Below are 24,150 nucleotides of genomic sequence, written 5' to 3'. Positions count from 1 at the left end.
TTTTACTAAGTTTATCTCTAATGATATCAGTAAGCACCTTTTTTGATCGACCCACTACCGTCGGGAGACCGAGATAACGAGCGTGTTCCGCAACCTCCTCCACGCCTAATCTAGCCGCCACAACCTCTCTTTGGCTACTGGTTACCCCTTTACTAAAAACAACAGTTGTTTTCTCCAAGCTCACTAGTTGCCCGGAAGCAGCTTCATATCGTCGCAGAATGTCGTTTACTACATCAGCTTCCTGTATCGTTGCTCTCACAAAAAATATGCTATCGTCGGCAAAGAGAAGGTGGGAGATAGCCGGAGCTGCAGCTGTAACACGGATGCCATGCAGCGCCTGCTATTCAACTGCCCTTCGTAACATATTCGACAACGCCTCAGCACATAGGAGAAACAGATATGGGGACAACGGGTCGCCTTGGCGTAACCCACGGCTAGGTCGAAATTCAGGCGAGGGGGACCCATTAATTAGGACAGCAAAGGTGACGGTTGTCACGCAGCTCATAACTCGTCTAATCCAGTTTATGTCGAAACCCATCGTTACCAACACCCTTTGCAAAAAGACCCATTCCACCCTATCATAAGCCTTCGCCATATCGAGTTTCATTGCCATGTATCCATCCGTCTGTCTGTTGTTCTTCATAAAGTGGAACACTTCAAAAGCCGTCAGAATATTGTCAGTAATCAGTCGGCCAGGTGTAAAAGCGCTCTGGTTTTCTGACACAATCTCTCCTAGAAACAGCTTCAGTCGATTTGCCAGAACTTTCGACACAAGTTTGTAGAGACTAAGGGTCGGAAGTCCCTTATCTTGTCTGGTGCCTTTTTCTTCGGTATGAGAACAATGTTGGTCTTATTTAGTTGCTCCGGACTCTCAATCCCTCGCAGAATGTTCAACACCGAAGTAATAACCTGGGGGCCAATTTCATGCCAATACGACTGAAAGAAGAGACCGTTCATACCATCCGGACCCGGGGCTTTAAGTGGGTGCATCTGATTAAGGGCTTCCACCACTTCCTCATCACGATATTCCATCCTCAGCAACGAATTCATCCCGTCCGTGACCCTCCCTTCCAAACCCAGAAGAACATCATCAAAATTTGTTGGCTCGGTTGTCTGAAATAAATGCTCAAAATAATCCACAGCTACTTTTGCAACCTTCTCGTCTCCAATACACTCGCGCCCTTCATCATCAATCAGCAGCGGTATGAAGTTCTTCCGCTTTCTTTCCCCTGCTTTTGAGTGGAAAAATTTCGTATTCCGGTCCCCATCTCTCAGCCATAGAGCCCGAGACCGTTGCCGCCAATATTGCTCTTCTTGTTTATATAAAGCTGCAATTTCCGCAATAAGTTTTCTTCTTTTTTGTACCGCGGCTTCAGACCTGTCACCTTCGTTTAATCGGGTCAATTGTCTACGTTTCGTTTCCAATGCCCGATTAATTTTGCCAATGCTTATTTTCTTCCACGCTTGGAGCTCCTTTGCACATGCCTGAATCGTATTTACCAAATTCCCATGTCCCTTTACCACCCCTCGACATACAGCCCCTTCACATCCCTCTTCACCAACCCAAACTTGCTCGAACCGGAACCTACTCCTTGTTTTCCCTCCTATCTCGCGTCTATCAAAAATCAGTCTCAGTGGAGCGTGGTCCGACCATTCCCTATCTAGATGATAATTCTTCGCATAAGGAAAAATGTCGAGCCATGCCTCATTACACATCGCGCGATCCAGCATACATTGTCTATTATTTTCTCCAGCTTGACCGTTATCATAAGTAAAAGCATAGCCCTCCCATGCCACGTCTTTTAATCCACAAAAATCAACAGCAGCTTGGAAGTTATTCATTTGCCATTGCGCTCGACTCCCACCTTTCATCTATGTAGAGTATAAAATCTCATTAAAATCACCTATGCAAAGCCATGGTAATGAGGATTGTCCGTTCAGCAGTCGGAGTAAGTCCCAAGAAAGATGTCTGTCAGTCACCGCAGGCCATCCATAAAAACCCGTTACTCTCCATTCTTTATCCCCATTACGAATATGAAAATCCATATGGTGCATAGAAGCCGACACAAAGGAACAATCAATATCTTTCCTCCACATAAAAGCGAGACCTCCCGACCTCCCAGCACTATCCACATCTATCCCATTATACCCATCAAGTTTCTCCCTAACCCTCCTCATATCACGACCACAAAGTTTCGTCTCGCTAAGAAAAATCATGGCCGGGGCTTCCCTATGGACAAGAGTTCGTAGGGCATTAACCGTGTCGGGGTTGCCCAAGCCCCGACAGTTGAGACTTAGAAGACTCATTGGGCCTGGCGGGGTTGAGTGCCCTCAACCTCCGCCTCAGGTATTAAGACGCCCCCGTCTGGATTAACTTTAAGACGTTTTCCCCCGGCCAAATCTGCCTCCTCCCCTCTCCCCCGTTTTCCTCCACTGACACAGTCCCCCTTGCAGCCGCTTTCTACCCCTCCCCCAACGCGTGCCTGCTTCTTCCACTCTCTCCTTTTACCACCCAACTTCCCTTTGCTGCCACCATCCTCCAAAACCCCCTGTCCAGTCAGCTCCTGTACCGCTCCCTCATCCCCATTCAACACCATAAAATCATCCCCCATTTCCCCGTCAACAGTAGACTCCACCTCCCCACCCTTTACAGCTCCCATACCCTCCTCTGTTTCAACACTCCTTCTGCCCTCCTCCACACTAACCACATCATTCAAGTTAGTCACCACCACAGCCTGCTCCCCGCTCTCCCTCACCATAGCCTGCTCATTTTGCTTCGAGTTATCAGCTCCCTTCTTAATTTTTAGGTTCAGTGCAATAGCTTGTAAGCGTTCAATCATCAACGCAATATCATTCTCTGCCTCCTTCTTCCCCTCGTCCTCAAAAACAGTGCTCAGATTCCTTCTTGCCTTACCCGTACCCTCACTTGACGTCTTAGTGATTTTCCAAGGGGATGCTCTCAGCCACTCCCCAAACTGTAATTCATCATCTTCATAGGGGCCTTGCTCATGATCTTTTCTCCGTGCCCCATTACCCCGCACCCGTAACAGAATATGGGTAACCTCTCGTATTTCACATCAAAGCGCACAATTTTATTGTCTTTCATTGTTATGGGTATAGTTGCTTGCAGGGGCTGTCGTACATCACGGATAACACAAACCCGTATTGCCCTATTAAGCTCACAGTTCGAACCAATGTCAGCTTCAAGAAAAGTTCCCAAGCACGTCCCAATCCTCCGTAAATTAGCTTCACTAGATCTCCCCGACAGGGGAAGGTCATAGACTCTCGACCACATAGGAAAGTGATGTAGAGGTACATCAGTAACCTTACCTGAATCGTTAGGTTCATTAAAGCACCATACGAACTTCTCAAAATGCCACGGTTGGCCCTCCAAAACCCTCGCTTTATCACGTTCCCCCTCAAAACGGAACACAAATGTCTTCTCCTTGGCATCCACCACATTCCCAGAATCGGTTTCATCGGATTCCATATTCGTATCTTTTGTGTTATTTTATATATACGGACATAGAGTAGTATTTTTGGCCTATTAAATTTTAGTTTCAACATCTTATACTGGCATGAGAATGAGAAGTTACATTTGGTGTAAATAATCAACATTTTGACAATAAATTGCTCGTTAATTAGCATATAGCATATTTGACTCATTTGCTAACTGTATGATCTCGAGTTTTGTAATCAAATCAAGCAAGCTTACAGATAACTTAGCTACTCAGCTGTATTTGATTATTCACAACAACAACAAAACCTCTCTACAAAAACATCAAAACATATAATCAAATGGTCAAAGTATTTATGCATATTAAACTTTAATATACAATTGGTTAGTGCGTAGATCATATTCTGTTTCCATCCAAACACAAACTCTTAATATAAAAATAAAAAATAATATACTTTTTATGCGTGAGATTTTACTTTTATTTAATTTTAAGTACATGATTTATTCTTACCTTCTACCTATTTTTTTGTTGAGTTTAATTTGTCTCGTGTAAGACGGTTTTTACATTAATATGGTTGTAAAACGGAACTAAATATAATTTTGTTATTCCTTAGTGGGTAAAAATGGTTACTAAAAACACCGTTTTACGATAAATTTGTGTAAAACCGTTTTACACAAATATATTTATGTTATTTGTTTACTTCTTTTTTTTTTATCGAGAAAAGTACTTTGTTTAATTTACCCTCCCTCAAAGTACTCGTTCATCATATTATTGATGAGATTACTTAAAACTTAAATATTATTACGTATCATCTTGTATGCATGTATCATATTGACTCGTACATATAGCTGGATGAATGGGACATATACTAAGTACGCCTGCTACTACCTGTGCTGCATGGACCATTGATTGGAAATATATCGCTAATTTATTATCTATGATGATATTAGTTACCCTGGCCTATGCACCTATGAACGTCAATTGAGTATGAACATTAAAAAATTGTCAAACTATAAAATTAGAAGCACAAACATTATGAAAGTATGAAATCATTACGAAACACGATACTACGTATATCTGTAATTCGCATATACTCCCCCTATTACTGAGTATTCATTTAAGCACTTAGGTATAGGAAAGACTTATAATTACCCTTATACAGAATTACAAATATTAATGACCCTATAATGACCAATGATTCAGTAAGTTAGCAATCTTGCGTCCTCTTACCCCTAAAAATATTATGAAAACGATTAATTAGAACTTCAAATAAAAAAATAGAATAACAAATTGCATAACTAAGCTTACAATCATTTATAAATAAAAACGTGCATATAGTCTATGCATGCATCACAGTCATAATCATAATAAGAAAATAAAACTAATATTAAAAGTCTTCAATTTATAGAATGGAGTATATGAATATGAAATTTAACGCATGCAATTTTTCTTATATACAAATTAGATTAGAGGAGTTTAACTCCAATACAAATTTCATGGCAATATTATAAAATGAATAATTATTATTATTATTATTATTATTATTATCTTTTAGAATATTTAATAGTAGAAAACACAACTCATATAACATACGGTATATCACATTGATACTGTTTTTGATTTCAATAAGGATTTGTATGAGAAACATGACTTGAGTTAGAATCAACTCTTATCCACTTGACAAATTAACTTTTCTATTTTTTTTAAATAGGTAGTTCGTAATAGTTGATCGCTTGAAAAAAGCTTCATTTAATAATATAGAGTAGATTTAATGCTCGTGTGATGCACGGGCCGCTTGTTAGAGTCTTTTGTAACTTTTGTAACTATATTAAAAACGGTACTCTTTAATTCAACTTTGACAAATACTTATTTACAATAATAAAAAAAGGAAGTATATGACTTTATTTGAAGTCAATAAGTATAGTATAGATAACTTGTTGGGGTTTTTGGTACAAATAATATAAAATGCAAAGACACACAATATTTTGTTCTGGGATTAACCCACAACCCAACCTTGTATTATTATTCTTCAAACACTAACAATAATACAATCTCAATCTTCCAACACTTAGCAACTAGCTAAGATTTCAATCTATGCTTAACTCGGAATATTAAGCACACACTCTTAGGGGCGTTTGGTTGGAGATTTATAACAAAGGGAAAGGGAAACAAAGTTATTGATTTCCTTTGTTGGTGTTTGTTTGACACAAATAAAGAGAATGAAGTTCCCTTCTTTACCCCTCAATGCATCTAATTCCTTACCCCCCACTCCCAAGGTATAAGATGTCATTACCCTTATTACCCTTCAACCACCTTATTTACCTACCACCAAACTTGCGACTCCCACCACACCAGTCACCATCAAGACGCCACCGCCACCGCCGCCACCACCACCACCGCCACCAAAATTGCCACCACCACCGCCATAACCACCACCGCCACAACCACCATGATGCCACCACCACAACCACCCTACTGCCACAACCACCACCACGACGCCACCACAACCACCCCACCACAACCACCACCCGCACACCCAAATAAATCACACCCACCACACTTCATTTTCTTGATGTAACCAAACAACTAGTTAAGTTTTAGGTAATCCCTTACCTTTCCCCTTCTTACCCTTTCTAATTTCCTTTCCCTTCCCTTTCTCTAACCAAACGCCCCCTTACTTTCCAACAATGACTAAGACCCTTATTTATATAAAATACTAAGTCCTAACTTACCTAGCTAACATTAAGAGTCTTTAACTTCATATAAAATCTAACTCCTAACATTTATATACTACTAATTACATAAACATCTAAAACATAAATAGTAGTAAGTTAAACATAACTTAAACATATTAAGAATTTTATATGTTACTATCATTTATGTTGGGATTACTTTCCAACAAACCTCCCCTTAAGCCCAACATTACTTTGGACTTGTCAATCATCGCGCGGAGCGACCAAACCTTTACTTGGAAGCACCTCCCCTTCACTTGAGAGTACCTACCTTGAACTAACCCATCTTCCATCAAATGTGAATAAATTAGTTTTACCTTTTCTACCTTTGAGAATCACTTTTCCTCTTTTAGTGACCTCCAAAACACCACTCTTAACATGAATGGTACAACCCTTAGAATCTAATCTACCTAATGAGATTAAATTTCTACTAATGTTTGGTATATATCTAACATCACTAAACCTTCTAACTTGGCCATCATGAAGTCTCACCTTAACTTCACCAATCCCTTCAATCTTTGTCTTCTCACCATGGCAAACTAACCATCTTTCCTTCACATTCTTCATAAGAAGAAAACCAATCTTTTCTCCCACATATGTGATAGGAAGTTCCCGAATCTAATACCCAACTCTCACTAGGTTCCTTTTCACCATGAACCATTAAGAGCAAACCATCATCAACTTCTACCATAGCTGCAACCCCACTAGCACGAGTCTTTTTCAACTCTTTCAAATCTTCTTTTGCCTTAGGACATACAGTTTGTATATGGCGTAATTCATCGCAGTAGAAGCACTTGATATTAAGATTGTGCTTTTTCTAACCGCCCTTCTTCTTACCACGATATTCACCCACAAAAGCTCCTCCATCACCTGAAGAGCCACCACTTCCTTGCTTCATCAACTTTCGGATTCAAGCAAAACTACAACAGTCTCATCTAAGACCAATGTTGTCTTCCCCACAAGTAAACTTGTGATAACCGTGTTATACTTTTTGGGAAGAGACGCCAACAACATTATTGCCTTATCTTCTTCTTTGAATGTCTCATCCAAACTCGCCAATTGGGTGATCAGCCATTGAACTTGTTTAGATGGTCCCTCAAATCGCCGTCATTTACCATCTCGAGCTCGAAAAGATCTTTCTTCAAGAATAGTTTGTTAGCCAAGGACTTCGCATTATAAATGCTACATATCTTGGTCCACAACTCCTTAGGATTTGTCTCCTCTAACACACTATACTTGATTTCGGGTGCAAGAGCTAACCGGATTGTACTAACCGCGCGCAACTTCATTTCCTCCCATTTGAGAACTTGAACATCATCATACCTTTTATCTTCAAGCGTCGCATACAACTCGTGTTGTATGAGAACATCCTTTATCATACTTTGCCATAACGAGAAATTGTTTTTGCCATTAAACAACTTCAACTTTGTACCAAAACTTTTCTCCATCGAGCCGTAGCTATGATACCACTTGTTGGGGTTTTTGGTACAAATAATATAAAATGCAAAGACACACAATATTTTGTTATGGGTTTAACCCACAACCCAACCTTGTATTATTATTCTTCAAACACTAACAATAATACAACCTCAATCTTCCAACACTTAGCAACTAGCTAAGATTTCAATCTATGCTTAACTCGGGATATTAAGCACACACCCTTACTTCCCAACAATAACTAAGACCCTTATTTATATAAGGTCCTAAGTCCTAACTTACCTAGCTAACATTAAGAGTCTTTAACTTCGTATAAAATCTAACTCCTAACATTTATATACTACTAATTACATAAACATCTGAAACATAAATAGTAGTAAGTTAAACATAACTTAAGCATATTAAGAACTCTATATGTTACTATCTTTAATGTGGGATTACTTTCCAACATAACTAATGAAACCGATTTGTTAAAAAATGTTTGGTAAACATTTTTTGTCAAATAATAGTAAGTATCAATTGAACTTGATTTTTTTTCCAAAGAATATAAATAAATTTTTACATTTCATTGCGGATAATAGCTTCTTAAAAGTTGTCAATTTTTGTTTGATATTGGCATATGTTAAGAGTAGTAACATTTTACTGTCGCATAAAATAGTTTTATACTTAAACGATAAAGAAAAATTGATTATTTATAAGACGTTCGGTGATGCAGTTACTGTAATTAGTAACATGCAAATTTTTTTAAAGCCCACCTAGCTTAATTATAATGATAAATATGCATTAAAGTTTCTTCTCATCATCTAAAAAGACAAAATGTGTTAGATTTGCGTCGTATTTTAGTCACGATTTGTTATTCTATTATTTTTTTAGAGTTAATATGTATAATATAAGAAGTTAAACTCAGTATTATTTTATAAATGTATACAAATTCTTGTGTGAGGCGGTTTTACAAAAAAAAATCGTAAAAAGAGATCTTTTGATAACTTCATTTTCGTTCTAATAGATTATGGTATTTGTATTAACATATCCGTTTTACACATCCTTTATGCAAACAATTATCTATGTAGACAACCTTACAAACAATAACCGGTCGGAAATAATAACCTTTGCTCTTAGTTCATTGTAGTTACATTATTTCACCAATTGGAACAAATGCCTAATTTATTCCTTGACGACCCTTATTCATATCCAACCTTACACAAATCTCCTCATCTCCAACCCTTGTTCTTCCCCCAATCCGCCTTCAACGTGTCCTCACAGACCCGCCCTTTTCTCTGTGTGAGTCGATCAATCTCCTATGGAATCTATTATCTAACTCACAGTCTTGTAGTATTCAAACGTATATAACGTAGTAACTGACAAATGTTAAGTGCATTATCTAAAATATATGCTACTTCAGGTGGTGTACTACTCGCAAGGAAATTGATTTCCTGTTAACAACAAATAATCTATCGTATCTTTTATAATCACGCACGTACTTTCTCTGTGAGTCATGGGATAAAGCACAAATAGTATCCTACAACTAGTTGTATAGGAGTTATGTACAACGGCGTCAAAGTTATCGAGCTCTCATACCAAGTTGTTGAGTTATTTTACAAGTTATTGAGCTATTTTACGAAGTTATTGAGCTTAATAATTATTCTGTTAAACTCAACAACTTTGTATCATAACTCGATAATTTTGTTAATAGAGCTCGACAACTTTGTAACAAAGCTCCACAACACTGAATAAGTTGTATATACAACCGGTTGTATAATACATTAACTGGGGATAAAGTTGCTAAATTTTACCTTTTTACTTTTAGGCAATATTATATTTTACCACCTAATATGTTTTAGTTTTTACAAATTACCACCTATTTTGTTCAACTTTACAAATAACCACCTAACTTTCATGTTTATTCACACCAATTTTACTTATTTTATATTCTTGTGACGGTTTTGTGTATTTATTGATTCAAGTTCATTTTAACGACTTCCGATAAATTTAATGACGAAAATACCCTTACTAAGTACTAATTACATATAATCCCTACTTCATACTCACTCGCAATCAATTGGAACAAAATCCCAAACCCCAAAACTTCTCCAGAAAACGTTGTTCAGTTGCACCTAGGGTTCAATTAATTTCTGGGCAATAGTGGGTGGTAATTTGCAAGGGTAGTTTGATGAATGTCATGACTAAACTAACTTCTGAATACAGCATATTAAAACATCAAAACATTCACTTCCCATAATATAACATCAAGGCATATTACATACCGAGTATTACATTCCATTATAAGCTATAACATCAAAGCATTCAAATCTTATCAAACAACTAGTGTCAAATCCTCGAATGCTTTAGCTATCCATTATAGGATGCAAATTGATGTCTTTTATCTTAGTTTTCATGTCTTGATTGATTTAACACAAAACATAAATGCAATACAAACACCCAATCCAACTTTATCAATCAAAATGCCACCAAATGTCCAATAGCACAACAAAATAACGTAACAATCAACTCAAAAGATAGATGATGATGATGATTATAACATTTTCTGGGTAAGTTTGGGGGTTTGGGGTTTTGTTTCAATTGGTCTAATGGGAGTGAGCGAGTATGAAATAAGTAGGATTATATGTAATTAGTATTAATAAGGGTAATTTTGTCACTAAATTTAACGGAAGTCGTTAAAATGAACTTGAGTCGATAAATAGGCAAAACCGTCACAAGATTGTAAAATAAGTAAGATGGGTGTGAATAAACCTGAAGGTTAGGTGATGTAAAGTTGAACAAAATAGGTGGTAATTTGTAAAAAATGGAACATATTAGGTGGTAAAACATAATTTTTCCTTTTACTTTAGAAATTGTTGTAAAATAGTACTCCCTATGTCCCGGTCATTTGTTGTCCTATTTCATTTGAGGTGTTTCAGTCAACTGTTGTCCTTTCTATTTTAAGAATGAACTTGATGAGCAATTTGATCATTAACATTTAATTTAGTCCACTTGTTATTTAGTAATTGAACTCATTCTCTTTTCTTGATCTTTATGCCAAAATTAAAGGACAACATTCTCTTTTCTTGGTCTATACCAAAATTAAAGGATAACAATTGAGCGGGAGGGAGTATTTGATCTTATGGGAGTTAACTCGACAAAACCACTTTGTAAGTTTTCTTGTCCTAGACAAATACATCCAATATTGTTAGTAATCTGGACAGATTTTACATGTTAACTTTGAAACTTGTAATTTGTACAATTTTGATGACAAAATGTTTTCCGTCCCCTAATAACTAAGATACAATCTCAATCTAAAGTAAATTAATAAACTATCCTCAATAAAAAACGTATGCCGTAAACTAATTGAAAATTTTGGTAACATAAAGAGTATATGTTTCTGTGTAATATGTTTGTATCATCTGGCTACCCAGCTTGGCCCAATGATCGAGCATTAAATTTTTACACACAACGTCCATAGTTTTAAACTCGTCTCTCTTATTGCTTGCTCTAAGATCTGCCACTTATAAACTTTAGCCCTATAAAATCTTATCCATTTGACTTTTAACTCAACTAAGACTACCATAAAACTAACATTGAAAAAAATAATACAAACATGTTACTCCATATATTAGAAAACATGGTGTTAGTCTATTAGAATTTTGCCAAAGGTAGTACGTGCTTTTATCAACCTGGATTCATGACTAACAAACTCTATCATCAAATGAATTTTGGTCCATATCCACTCTATCTCTTAATTGTATAGATTTGTTCACAACTCGATGACATATTATCGACAAATGAAAACAAAGTTAACACAAATAATAGAGACGGATGGAGTAACTATAAGAGTAATAACGGAAAAGTATAAATTATTTGATCTCACAAAAAGGAATAAACAATAATAGTTTACCTTACATTCATTCATAATGATAAAAAAACTACAAAGTATCTATATATATATATATATATATATATATATATATATATATATATATATATATATATATATATATATATATATATATATATATATATATATATATATATATATATATATATATATATATATATATATATATATATATATATATATACATCTTTAACTTTCGATCGTGTAAAATTCGTACATGATCTTCAACATGTTCCTCAGACTTCTCATCGACCTGCATCAATATATACAAATTAACCAATATAAGTGATAATAACTAAAACAAAAATCACCAAAAATAAAAAAAGCAAAGCAAAATATACGCTCTCCTATTCATTTTTTTCTTCCCTATTTCTTAAAACGGATTATTCAGGTTTTCTTCATCTTTCTTATTTTGGAAACTTTTACTCTAATTTTATTCATCCATCTCTCCTATCACCAAACCCCACCCAACTCTTTTACTCATATTTTATTACTTTTCTTAATGTTTTGACCCCACAATTCCTTATTTAACTCATAATTATCATCCTTCTCTCCTATCACCAACCTCACCCAACTTTTTTACTCTTATTTTATTCCTCGTCTTAATACATGTACCCACAAACAAAGGGAAGAAAACCCTGAATATGAGGGAGTATAGTGGAAGAAAAGAAAATATTTCAGCTATGAATGCAAGATGTAAATTGAAACTTAAGGGGTCGTTTGGTTCAAATATTAGGTATGTAATGGAATGAATTCTAACTCCAAGGAGGTATGGAGTTAGAACTCCACACATGTTTAAAGTTGTTTGGTTCAATTCGGGAATGAGAATAATAATGTGTTAGGTGGAATGGAGTAGTATTTTTTATTAGCTATAATTTATATCCTAATTCTAAAGTCCAATCATATTATATGGAGTAGTATTTTTTATTAGTTATAATTTATATCCTAATTCTAAAGTTTATCATTAATTAAATAGTTCGTAAAAGTTGGAGACTCTATAATCGCTCGAAAAAAGCTTCCTTTAATAATATAGATAGATAGATTTTCTAAATAATATTTTACACCAAAACAATTACTTTAATGTTAACCTAATTTAAACTAAATTATCTTCATCTGTAATTACATTTCTTCATCATTGTATTGTATTTTTCATCTACTTCATTTTTCGTCTACAAGCCAACAAAAGAGAAAATTCAGTACAATTCGTCAATAAAAAGGACACTGAAATAATCGATCGAACTTATTGTCGATATACTTGAGGCATCTGTATACTCACGATCACAGCCTCCTTAACTAAACTGATCATATTCATTTGTACGTAGTCAGGGGCGGCTAATAGAATTTCGAGGCCCTGTTCCAAATGTTATATAAAGGTCCCTGTCATAATCGTCTCATACTTTTCAAGTTATATGCAAATGTAATTTTTTATGTATTATATGAAGACCCTTGTCATAATCATCTCATAATTTCCGAGTCTTACAAATGCGTACATATTATTTGATGCCTTTAATATTTGACGACAGCGTAATTTTAAATTACTCCTATCAAATATTAAGTATTCTAACTTTATAAAGCGAAATTTATTAGGTGTCTTGAACTAGTAAAACCCATAAACAGTATACTACGCATTATAATGCATTTAGAATATATAAACAAATTATATTATTCCTCTGTTAGTTCATTTAGCTCGGCTATTATCATTTTTTTTTGAAATAATATGTTTCATGAAAAATAAATATACGGAAATTATCACGATAAAATCAATAACTCAGCTATAATGTTAAACGAAGTTAAAATAGTTGCTGCTAAAAAAAAAACAAAAAAATACTGTCAGGCAAGAGATTCGAACCCCAGACCTTCAGCTATTTTTATTCCATCAAAAACCTCTTTCACCAATGCATCAGCACAAGTTAATGTACATCTAGCGCATCAATTAATATTTATTCTTTTCCTTGGTCCAGAGGAGGCTCTTAACGGGCTTGGGCCCCGGTGCGGTAAGCCGAATGGACGGGCTCATGGCCGCCCCCTGTACGTAGTAATAATTCAGGGTCGGCCTTGATGATGTTCAACCGGTTCAGTTGAACAGGGCCCCCAAATTTTTAGGGCCCAATTTGTTTGCTAGTTTTAATAATTAAACATGTTTACACCGATAACATCCGTAGTCTACTAATGGCAAACTGGCTTGTACAAGAATGATCCATAGAGTTGACCCGCGTTCGACTCCCATAGCGATAACTTTTGTTTTACTTTTTGAGCGTGTGGGGCCACAACCACCAAAGTATTTCTTGGCTGAGTTTTAAGTGTTGTTAATTTGTTACCTTCTCTTGTCATTATTAGGCCTTTAATTTAAGAATAATTGGGTTCTAATTTTTCCTTTTTTAATATCACTGGAAAACTATTGGCTCTAAATTATTTTTGTACATAAAATCTTTATTTTAATATTTTTTTGGGCAATTTGAAAATATTACTCTTATGGAATCATTACATTTACAATGTGTGTATATATGACAACGACAATAAACTCAAATTTTGATTTTTTTTTTGGTGGAATGTTAGTAATATTATATCATAGTCCATAAAAGGACACCCATACACCATTTTAGAGCACTGTTTACATCAAAGAGTTACAATAAAATTAAGCACAGCAACAGCACTCAACAAATTCCTACACCAGTTCCTATCAACCAGAGCCATAGGCCCCTGGAACACCCCCAATACACGATTCCTATAATCAGCCTGAATCTGTTGTATAAGACTGCCAGGCTGCTTGACATAGCCATCCAATCTACAAACATTCCTATAGTGCCAAATGCCATATATCAATCCTACCACAGCTGCTATGATCACCTGTCTAGCCAGAAGAGAAAGTTTCTTCAGATGTAGCAACTTTTCACAACTGCAGAGATCTGTTACATTAACCCCTAACCAATTTGCCAACAATTGATAACAATTCTGAGCATAAACACATCCTCTAAATAAATGCTCATGGGTCTCAGGTGCCACACCACAGATAAAGCATTCAGTAGGTACTGCCACCCCCATTTTAGCCAATCTATCAAGCGTGAGTAACCTTTGTTGCTGTTGCAACCAGTTAGTGAAACACCATTTTGGAATATTGAATCTGTTCCAGACAAATTTGTACCAAGCTACTCTCACTTCAGTACTCTGCATTAGCCATTTATAACCATCAGAAATTGTATACGCATCATTGGCACCTCTCCACTTTCCATTCATATAGCCATTCTTCATAGTATTTTTAACCTCACAGATCTTCCTCCACGCCCAGGAGCTATAAGGGGAAGGTTCATAGTCTAACTAGGTAGCACCTTTCAGATAAATGGCATCAATCCATCTAATCCATAAATGGTCTTGCTTAGAGGTAATCCACCAGACCAATTTACCTATGGCCGCAACATTCCAAGTTTTGCTATCAATAAGACCCAAGCCACCAGTTTCCTAGCTCTGACAGAGTACATTCCAAGCCACCAATTGTGCCTTAGAGTATTTATCACTGCCTTCCCACAAAAAATTCCTGCACAGAGCCTGTATTCTATCCATAACACCCACATGAAGAATAAAAATTTGGGACCAATAATTATGAATGGTGGATAGAATAGACTTCACAAGAACAAGCCTACCAGCATAAGAAATCTTCCTACTATTCCATCCTCTTATCCTGCTAATCATCCTATCAACCAGGACATTACAATCCACTTTAGTCAATCTCTTGTGGGAAATTTTGACCCCCAAATACTTGAATGGCGGGTCTCCTTTATTAAAACCAGTCCCCTGAAGAACCTTGTCAACTGTAGCAGGGCTCATACCATTACTATAGAAGTCAGACTAGTATGAATTAATATGCAATCCAGAAGCAGAAGAGAATCTCTTAAAAAGCTCCATAATAATGCAGATAGATTTAACCTCTCCTTTACAAAATAAGAGAAGATCATCTGCAAACATCAGATGAGTCAACCTTAACTTTTTACAAAGGGGATGAAAATGAAAACCTGGAATCCAGCTGCCCATCTCCAAAAGCCTGCTTAAATACTCCATACAGAGGGTAAAAAGCAAAGGTGAAATTCGATCACCTTGCCTCAAACCCCTACAACCAGGGAAATATCCATGTATTTGACCATTCAGACTGATAGAGTAGGAGGTCGTGCTAACACATTCCATAATGAGTTTGATGAGATGAGGAGGGAAATGCATAGCATCTAACATTTGTTCCACAAAAATCCACTCAATTGAGTCATAGGCCTTCCTTATATCTACCTTCATCAAGCATCTAGGAGAGACACTCTTCCTAGTATAAAGCCTAACAAGGTCCTGACTAATGAGAATATTGCCCAAAATACTTCTCCCTTTAATAAAAGCACATTGAGCAGGATTGATTAAATGAGGAAGGCAAGCAATAGTTCTAGTACAAATGATCTTAGAGATGACCTTATATAAGGTATTGCAGCACACAATGGGTCTAAATTAGGGGTGTTAACGAGCCGAGCCGAACCCGAGCTTGGCCTTGCTCGGCTTGTGCTCAAGAACAAAAATTCGATCTCGACCCGATCTCGAGTTTACCCGAGCTTGAAAAAAATGTGCTCGTTATCAAGCTTGCGAGCTTTAACGCGAGCTCGAGCCAAATTCGAGCTCAAATCGAGCCCATATATAATTGCTAATTTTTTATTTGTTTTCTTCCAATATTTTTAATAACAAGGCTCAAAAGGTTATATGTAAGAATATTTGACAAATCGATGAGACATTTGATATGTATGATACAAAGATATAATTATGATAAAATATTTTTACTACATATGAGGAATATCTTATCTAATCACACATGTTCGAGCTGCTCGCGAGCTTTTCGAGTCGAGCCAGCGTTTGCTCGGCTTGACTCGTTATGTTCTCGAGCCGAGCCCGAGCCCGAGTCGAGCCCGCACGAGCCGAGCTTTGACCGAGCTTTGACCGAGCCGATCTCGAGTTACTCGCGAGCTGTCTCGGCTTATTAACACCCCTAGTCTAAACTCCTTGACAGATCTAGGATTATCCACTTTAGGAATTAAAGTGAGCACAATACTATTTAGTTGCTTTAGCATCATACCAGTTTTGAAAAAATCCTTAACAGCAAGGCACATATCATCTTTAACAGTAGTCCAACTAGCCTTGAAAAAAAACGGTTGGTATACCCATCGGGCCCGGACTTTTGTCATCCGGGATATCAAAAGAGCTAGTCCGATCTCCTCCTCGTAGGAATCTTGCATAACCCATCCCAATCTCCTTCACTAATAACCTGACCTGTGTGACAACATTTTTATAGAAGCAAGAAGTCCGAGCTTTGGCCCCAAAGACAAGGACTTATAATAGTCTACAAAAGCCTGTAGAATATCATTAGGATCCCTACATTCCACTCCATCTTTATTCTCAATTTGCAGGACCTTATTATGAAGTTGTCTCTGTTTAATAGCTTGATGAAACATGTGGGTATTTGCATCCCCATCATGGACCCAAGCAAACTTAGCCTTCTGTCTAAGATAAGCAGTCCTAGAATCATCAAGCAAATGATAAGAATCCCTGATCTGTTTCTCCTTATCCATCAAAAGAGTATTAGTGATATCACCCTGCAACTGTTTTTGACAGTCCAGCAAGAGATTATATGCCACATCCGCATTTCTTTCAATGTCAGAAAACAATTCTCTGTTAAGCTTTTTGAGAGAGGGTTTAAGAAGCTTCAGTTTCTTTACTATTCTGAACATAGGGGTACCCTGGATCTGCATCTGCCAATGCTGAGTCACAAGGGCCCCAAAATCCTCCACCTTGGTCCACATGTTAAAGAACTTAAAATGTTTCTTAGTCCCAGAGCTTCTTTCACCACAAGACACAATACAAGGACAGTGATCAAACTCTCCTTCAGGCTGGTAATGAGCAAACCAATCAGACCATTCCTTCAACCAATCACCATTCACCAATACCCTATCTATTCTACTGAACACCCTAGTAGCACTAGATTGTTTGTTATTCCACGTGAAGAAAGCACTTGTAGTTTTCATATCCTGAAGACCACAATTATTCACAGCAGAAAGAAAAGGGAGCCATCTCATTACCTCTTACAAGCTTCCCCAACCTCTCATTAGAAAATAGAACATTGTTAAAGTCCCCTAAGACTAACCAGGGACCTGTCACACACATCCTTATTAAGTCATTCCAGAGAGGTAGCCTATATTCTAGCTTATTAAAGGCATAAACAAAAGTAGAAGTAAAGGTAACACCAGATTGCAACACCTTCACCAAATTTTGATATTAATTCCTTCATATATTAATAATTAAAATGAATTTTATTTGAATTTTATTTAATTATAAAAACTATGTATATCCTCGACTAGAATAAGATTAATTGTATACTTAAAAAAATGGATAAATGTTGATATTTCCACTAAACTTATAACTTAGTGCGATAAGATGGGCCTTGTAATAAGATGTGCACATAAGATAAACTTTGATCATATTCATGATCCAAGTGGAAAGATGGTAAGGTTATTTTCAGTCGTTTGCCTTAATCAAAATAAATCCTAGCTTAGTACTAACAAAATAGCTAGCGGTAAGTCAGGGTCGAATCCACAGGGAGGCGGTGATTATCTAGTTTGTTTATATTTAAATCTGTCTTAAAGTAACCAATTGTGGGGGTTTGTTTTGTTTGTATGCTAACCAACTAATTGCAAGTAATTTAAAGGGCAAATAACAATAATATTAAAGGTCTAGGATTTCCGGTTCACTAGGTCAATTATATGGGGTCTATTAATCAATTGCTAGATCTACCGAGTTGTCTAAGGTCATAAGATCGGTCGACTCTATTATGCCCTTTAGATCGATTCTAACATGCGGTCGCTATAATTAGATACAATCTATTCGATTATTGCAGCCTATATTAATTCTAACCCGGTCGGTGAAAGGATTAATTCGCTACACTAATTAACAACTCAGGCCTAAGTTAATTAACTAGAATAAGAACAATAATCAAACGGCAACTTAAACGATTTCACTAGCAATTAATCAATTTCCCCTTTCTAATTAACCTAGATCCCCTTCATCCTAGATGAATATTTAGCTACGCATAATAGAAAGAATAACAAATAATAGTAATGGAAAACATGATGAACAATGATAAAGATAAACAAGTAATTGAAATAATAACTGAAGAAAGATTAGAACAATACCGTAATTAAAGGCAATAGATCCGAACAATAATTAAACAAAACTAAGTATTTGAGAGAGTTTTCTAAGGCGACTATACTAAACCTATGTAAAATAAAGCATAAAATAACTTAGGGTACGAGTTTTGGTATTTATAGCAATACATAACCGACTTAAGGAAAGTTGCGGGAATTATAAAACTGGAAGGTTCCTCGATCGAGTCGAGAGTGACTCGATCGAGGCACCAAAGTTCAAGAACACCCAACTCTCGACATTGCGAAATTTAGTTGATTAGGTTGGTTCCTCGATCGAGTCGATAGTGACTCGATCGAGCATGAAGTTCCTCGATCGAGCCAAGGTTGACTCGATCGAGGCACCAATTTCCTGCTTCGCGCACTGAACTTCAAACGGCCGCCATTTCTTCGTTACTTATCAGAAACAAGCGATTTTCGCGGCGTTGGAAAGCTAAGAGGATAAGCTTTCACCTCCAATTAGAATCACTTGAAAATATGTTGTAAAACTCGAGATATGACTCTTCAAAGTAGGCACTTGTAATAAGAAGCTCTTTTCTTCGTGTTTTCTTCTTAACTTCTCTTCCTTCATTCTTATGGATTCTCGTGCCATGCTTCGTGTATCCCTTCATGCCCACTCCGCGATGCTCATTTCATTTATTTGCTCCTCAAATGCATCATTCCTGCATTAAACATCAAAAGGCGGAAGTATCGACATTCTAACATAAAAGACATGTAAATGATATAAACTAGCACGAAAACCGTATCAAAAGCAATTAAGGGGAGGCATAAATATGTATATAATTATGACTCATCAAACTCCCCCAAACCATCTCTTTGCTTGTCCTCAAGCAAAGCAACACACAATACAAAAGGCAATCATACAAATGGCGAATAAACGACTCAGTGCTAATGTTTAATGCACATACAAATCCCAAGCTATCCATATCTGTAACAAAGTAATGACTAAAGTGTACCAATAAAACAAATTCAAAGGTACGTAAAATAGAAAACGTAGTTCAAGTCTCAAGTCACCATACTATAGACAAATGCCAAATACCTTTTGATTTTGCAAGACAAACTAGTCGGATTCTCGCGGATTCACTCATGCACTCATAAGTATTGTAAGGGTGAGTTATATGTGAAGATAGAAAGAAGTAGAAACACTCACTCAACTTATGAAACATGCATGCAATCTAATGTGATAGAAATTTCCCCAACTAATATGCAATCACCATATGTAGACAAAAGTGCATGTATCAAGGACAATAAGGGTGGCAAATGGGTTAAAGGGATAGAAATGGTTTGTGCCAAAGCACGTTATGGATAAGTGGAGCTAAGACGGTAGTCGCAGCGCTAACCAAAACAAAAACCAAATCTTTGATAATAAATACACCCAACTTAGAGAAATAATCTCAACTTTACAACGTATGAGAGATAATAAATTTACTCTCCAATTATGCATTGGACTCTAACAACCATCTTTTTTATCCTTGACAAAACCAAATGAAGCAATCTCTTTTCTTTTCTTTTCTCTTTTTCTATTTTTCGATTTTTCTGTCTTTTTTTCTTTTCTTTTCTTTTTCTTTTTTTTTTCTTTCGCTTCATATTTTTCTTTTTCCAACACAAGGATACAACACAATCGCTAAAAGTATTTTGCTATAGCCACATGACAACAATAAGTCCCAACCCAACCATAATAGCAAAATAGACATGATAAACAAGCAACTGCGACTGCCCCGAAAAGGTAGGCAAATTCTTGGATTGTAGCTCATAGGATGTAATTAATATTGGCTACAAGGGTTCAAACGGGCTAACAAAAGGTAATGTAAGGCTTATTTGAACGGTAAGAACGCCTATCCACATGTACTTAGTCAAATGAAAGCAATAGAAGTATCAAGAAATCAATGTCACACTTATGCAGTTTGATATTACACATTCCACAAGGAGAAACCACACTCAAGCCTAATTGACAATGAGACCAGTTTATTGATGTTCCTGGCCTAGGAAGCTCTATAGACCTCAGAATTTAAGTAGTTTACCAACGTAATTGTGTCAAATCTAATCAATATAAGGCATGTCAATATGGTTAAGACTTGAATTATGAGCTTTGTTTTCATGGCTAACGAGTCAAAACAATGTACATGGACAACTATATAGAATTCAAATGCAAAAACAATGCAATTTAACATCATTGTTATTCAATTCACCAAGACTCTACCTAAAACAAAGGTAAAAACATGTTTTTGTATTTTATAAAAATTTTAATTTTTATGGATTTTTTATATAAATGCACACAACATAAATAAAAAGCACACAACATAATAAAAGACCCTCCCCCAAACCTAAATGTCACAGTGTCCTCATTGTGACGCCTACAGCATAGCAATCACACAAAAATCCAGCAACCTAAAGGACACAACTAACAAAAGGAATGGAAAAGAAATAGATAATACAATCAAAGAAGGTATAAGGGAAGAGAATACCGGGTAAGAGCTTATGATTCCCCCAAACCAGCTGCAAAAATAGGGGAAAAATCATCAACCGCGCAATTCTACATCAAGTCAGCTACGAAATAAACCCAAAAACGTGGTTACTCGATCGAGGAACCTGTTGCCGTCCCCTTCCTTTCTTTATATATCGATTACCCGCAATTGGGCACAATCAAAACAGCTCAAAGCTCTTAATAATTGATCATAAATCTCTTGGTCAGGAGGTCTACCACTCCTAATATCAGAATCGGTGGCAAAAGAATATACTACCTCTACTAGGCTAGGAGTATTCATTGACTCATATGCCTTCTCATTCCCTTTGTTAATAAGATCTATCCCATATACTTCAGCCTCTAAAGCATCCAACTCGGCTTTCCAAATGGGAGATTCACCTGCACATGTCTCAAAAGATATCAAAGCATCTAAAGGGTCCATAGTAGAGGGCCCTTGTGTAGAGTATTCATCAATATCATCTTCAACATCAGAAACATCAAAATATGCATTCGCACGGATGTAATAAAATGAACCTCACTAGACTCAAAATTAGAATCAAATTCAACAATCAAGGGGAAGTATCCAAAGAAAGAGTCAACATATCGTCACATGAGTCCCATTTAACCTCAAGATCTTCGAATCGCGCATCCTCACTCTCTGGATCCCAAGACTCATCACAAAAGGGGTAATATAAGGGGTCTGTCAAGTCTTCCTCATGTGACTCACTGTCTGTAAAATCGTCATAGAGGGGTTCTAGATTGTCGTCAAAGAAGGGGTTATCAACTGAGCATATGGTCTCATCCTCTATGTTTCCTTCAATATCCTTTTCATTCTTTAAAACGGTTTCTATGGTCTCACCCACACCCTCATCCATGTATGACTGAAATGAAAAAGTGGGTTTAATGCATTCAATAGCAAGCCATTCAAAGAAAGAAAGGACATCTTCAATATTCTTACCACCAAAATCTCCCATACCTATGGAGTCAATGTAGGCTTGGGTTTGTCTGTTCATACCTTTTATGATGGTAAGGCACATAGTAAGTCGTGGAATTTTGGCCTCGTAATTATGGGAACGAATCCAATAATTCCATCTATGCATGTAATCATGGAAGTTCTCATATTCACCCTGTAGAAACTCGATGGAAAACATTAGAACGGTCTCAAGGAACTGATGTTCCCTGAGACAAAAGACAAACTAAACAAAAACAAACAGAAAAATTGTTGCCTCCCCGGCAACGGCGCCAAATTTGGTAAGGTTATTTTCAGTCGTTTGCCTTAATCAAAATAAATCCTAGCTTAGTACTAACAAAATAGCTAGCGGTAAGTCAGGGTCGAATCCACAGGGAGGCGGTGATTATCTAGTTTGTTTATATTTAAATCTGTCTTAAAGTAACCAATTGTGGGGGTTTGTTTTGTTTGTATGCTAACCAACTAATTGCAAGTAATTTAAAGGGCAAATAACAATAATATTAAAGGTCTAGGATTTCCGGTTCACTAGGTCAATTATATGGGGTCTATTAATCAATTGCTAGATCTACCGAGTTGTCTAAGGTCATAAGATCGGTCGACTCTATTATGCCCTTTAGATCGATTCTAACATGCGGTCGCTATAATTAGATACAATCTATTCGATTATTGCAGCCTATATTAATTCTAACCCGGTCGGTGAAAGGATTAATTCGCTACACTAATTAACAACTCAGGCCTAAGTTAATTAACTAGAATAAGAACAATAATCAAACGGCAACTTAAACGATTTCACTAGCAATTAATCAATTTCCCCTTTCTAATTAACCTAGATCCCCTTCATCCTAGATGAATATTTAGCTACGCATAATAGAAAGAATAACAAATAATAGTAATGGAAAACATGATGAACAATGATAAAGATAAACAAGTAATTGAAATAATAACTGAAGAAAGATTAGAACAATACCGTAATTAAAGGCAATAGATCCGAACAATAATTAAACAAAACTAAGTATTTGAGAGAGTTTTCTAAGGCAGCTATACTAAACCTATGTAAAATAAAGCATAAAATAACTTAGGGTACGAGTTTTGGTATTTATAGCAATACATAACCGACTTAAGGAAAGTTGCGGGAATTATAAAACTGGAAGGTTCCTCGATCGAGTCGAGAGTGACTCGATCGAGGCACCAAAGTTCAAGAACACCCAACTCTCGACATTGCGAAATTTAGTTGATTAGGTTGGTTCCTCGATCGAGTCGATAGTGACTCGATCGAGCATGAAGTTCCTCGATCGAGCCAAGGTTGACTCGATCGAGGCACCAATTTCCTGCTTCGCGCACTGAACTTCAAACGGCCGCCATTTCTTCGTTACTTATCAGAAACAAGCGATTTTCGCGGAGTTGGAAAGCTAAGAGGATAAGCTTTCACCTCCAATTAGAATCACTTGAAAATATGTTGTAAAACTCGAGATATGACTCTTCAAAGTAGGCACTTGTAATAAGAAGCTCTTTTCTTCGTGTTTTCTTCTTAACTTCTCTTCCTTCATTCTTATGGATTCTCGTGCCATGCTTCGTGTATCCCTTCATGCCCACTCCGCGATGCTCATTTCATTTATTTGCTCCTCAAATGCATCATTCCTGCATTAAACATCAAAAGGCGGAAGTATCGACATTCTAACATAAAAGACATGTAAATGATATAAACTAGCACGAAAACCGTATCAAAAGCAATTAAGGGGAGGCATAAATATGTATATAATTATGACTCATCAAAAGATTAGAATATCAGATGGTTTGCTTGATGAACTTCTTCAAAAGTGTTACAATATGGCAGCGTTGACGCGCCTTAAAATTTTCGTTTATGGTTATTATAATTATAACAACTAACTAATTACAAAATATTAATTTCCTAAACTACCCTTTTCTTTAATTAGATTGAAATTCAAGATTCAAGGGTGGTGATGTGAACATGGTACGAGAACT

General features: G+C 36.4%; 2 protein-coding genes across 2 annotated transcripts; both read right to left on the bottom strand.

The window, feature by feature from the left end:
* Nucleotides 1-744: 744 nt before the first annotated feature.
* Nucleotides 745-2,217, bottom strand: LOC141608469 (uncharacterized). Its single transcript, XM_074427820.1, has 2 exons — nucleotides 1,981-2,217; nucleotides 745-1,872 (listed from the first exon to the last, which is right to left on the bottom strand). The coding sequence occupies exons 1-2, from the start codon at nucleotides 2,215-2,217 to the stop codon at nucleotides 745-747; spliced, it is 1,365 nt and encodes a 454-aa protein (XP_074283921.1).
* An 11,918-nt stretch (nucleotides 2,218-14,135) lies between these two features.
* On the bottom strand, nucleotides 14,136-14,768 carry LOC141608468 (uncharacterized). Its single transcript, XM_074427819.1, has one exon. The coding sequence runs from the start codon at nucleotides 14,766-14,768 to the stop codon at nucleotides 14,136-14,138; it is 633 nt and encodes a 210-aa protein (XP_074283920.1).
* Between the last annotated feature and the right edge of the window lie 9,382 nt (nucleotides 14,769-24,150).

Source organism: Silene latifolia, chromosome 10, assembly GCF_048544455.1.
Source record: "Silene latifolia isolate original U9 population chromosome 10, ASM4854445v1, whole genome shotgun sequence".
In the NCBI taxonomy this organism is placed as follows: domain Eukaryota; kingdom Viridiplantae; phylum Streptophyta; class Magnoliopsida; order Caryophyllales; family Caryophyllaceae; genus Silene; species Silene latifolia.
Note: the sequence above shows the minus strand (reverse complement) of the source record. Positions and strands in the feature narration are given on the sequence as shown.

What these genes read in the sequence shown, in the direction of transcription:
- LOC141608469 (XM_074427820.1), bottom strand. Translation starts at nt 2,217, where the DNA reads ATGATTTTTCTTAGCGAGACGAAACTTTGTGGTCGTGATATGAGGAGG. An exon ending in GTTTTTATGGATGGCCTGCG is followed by an intron (nt 1,873 to 1,980) that starts GTGACTGACAGA and finishes TACTCTACATAG; the next exon opens with ATGAAAGGTGGGAGTCGAGC.
- LOC141608468 (XM_074427819.1), bottom strand. Translation starts at nt 14,768, where the DNA reads ATGAAGAATGGCTATATGAATGGAAAGTGGAGAGGTGCCAATGATGCG.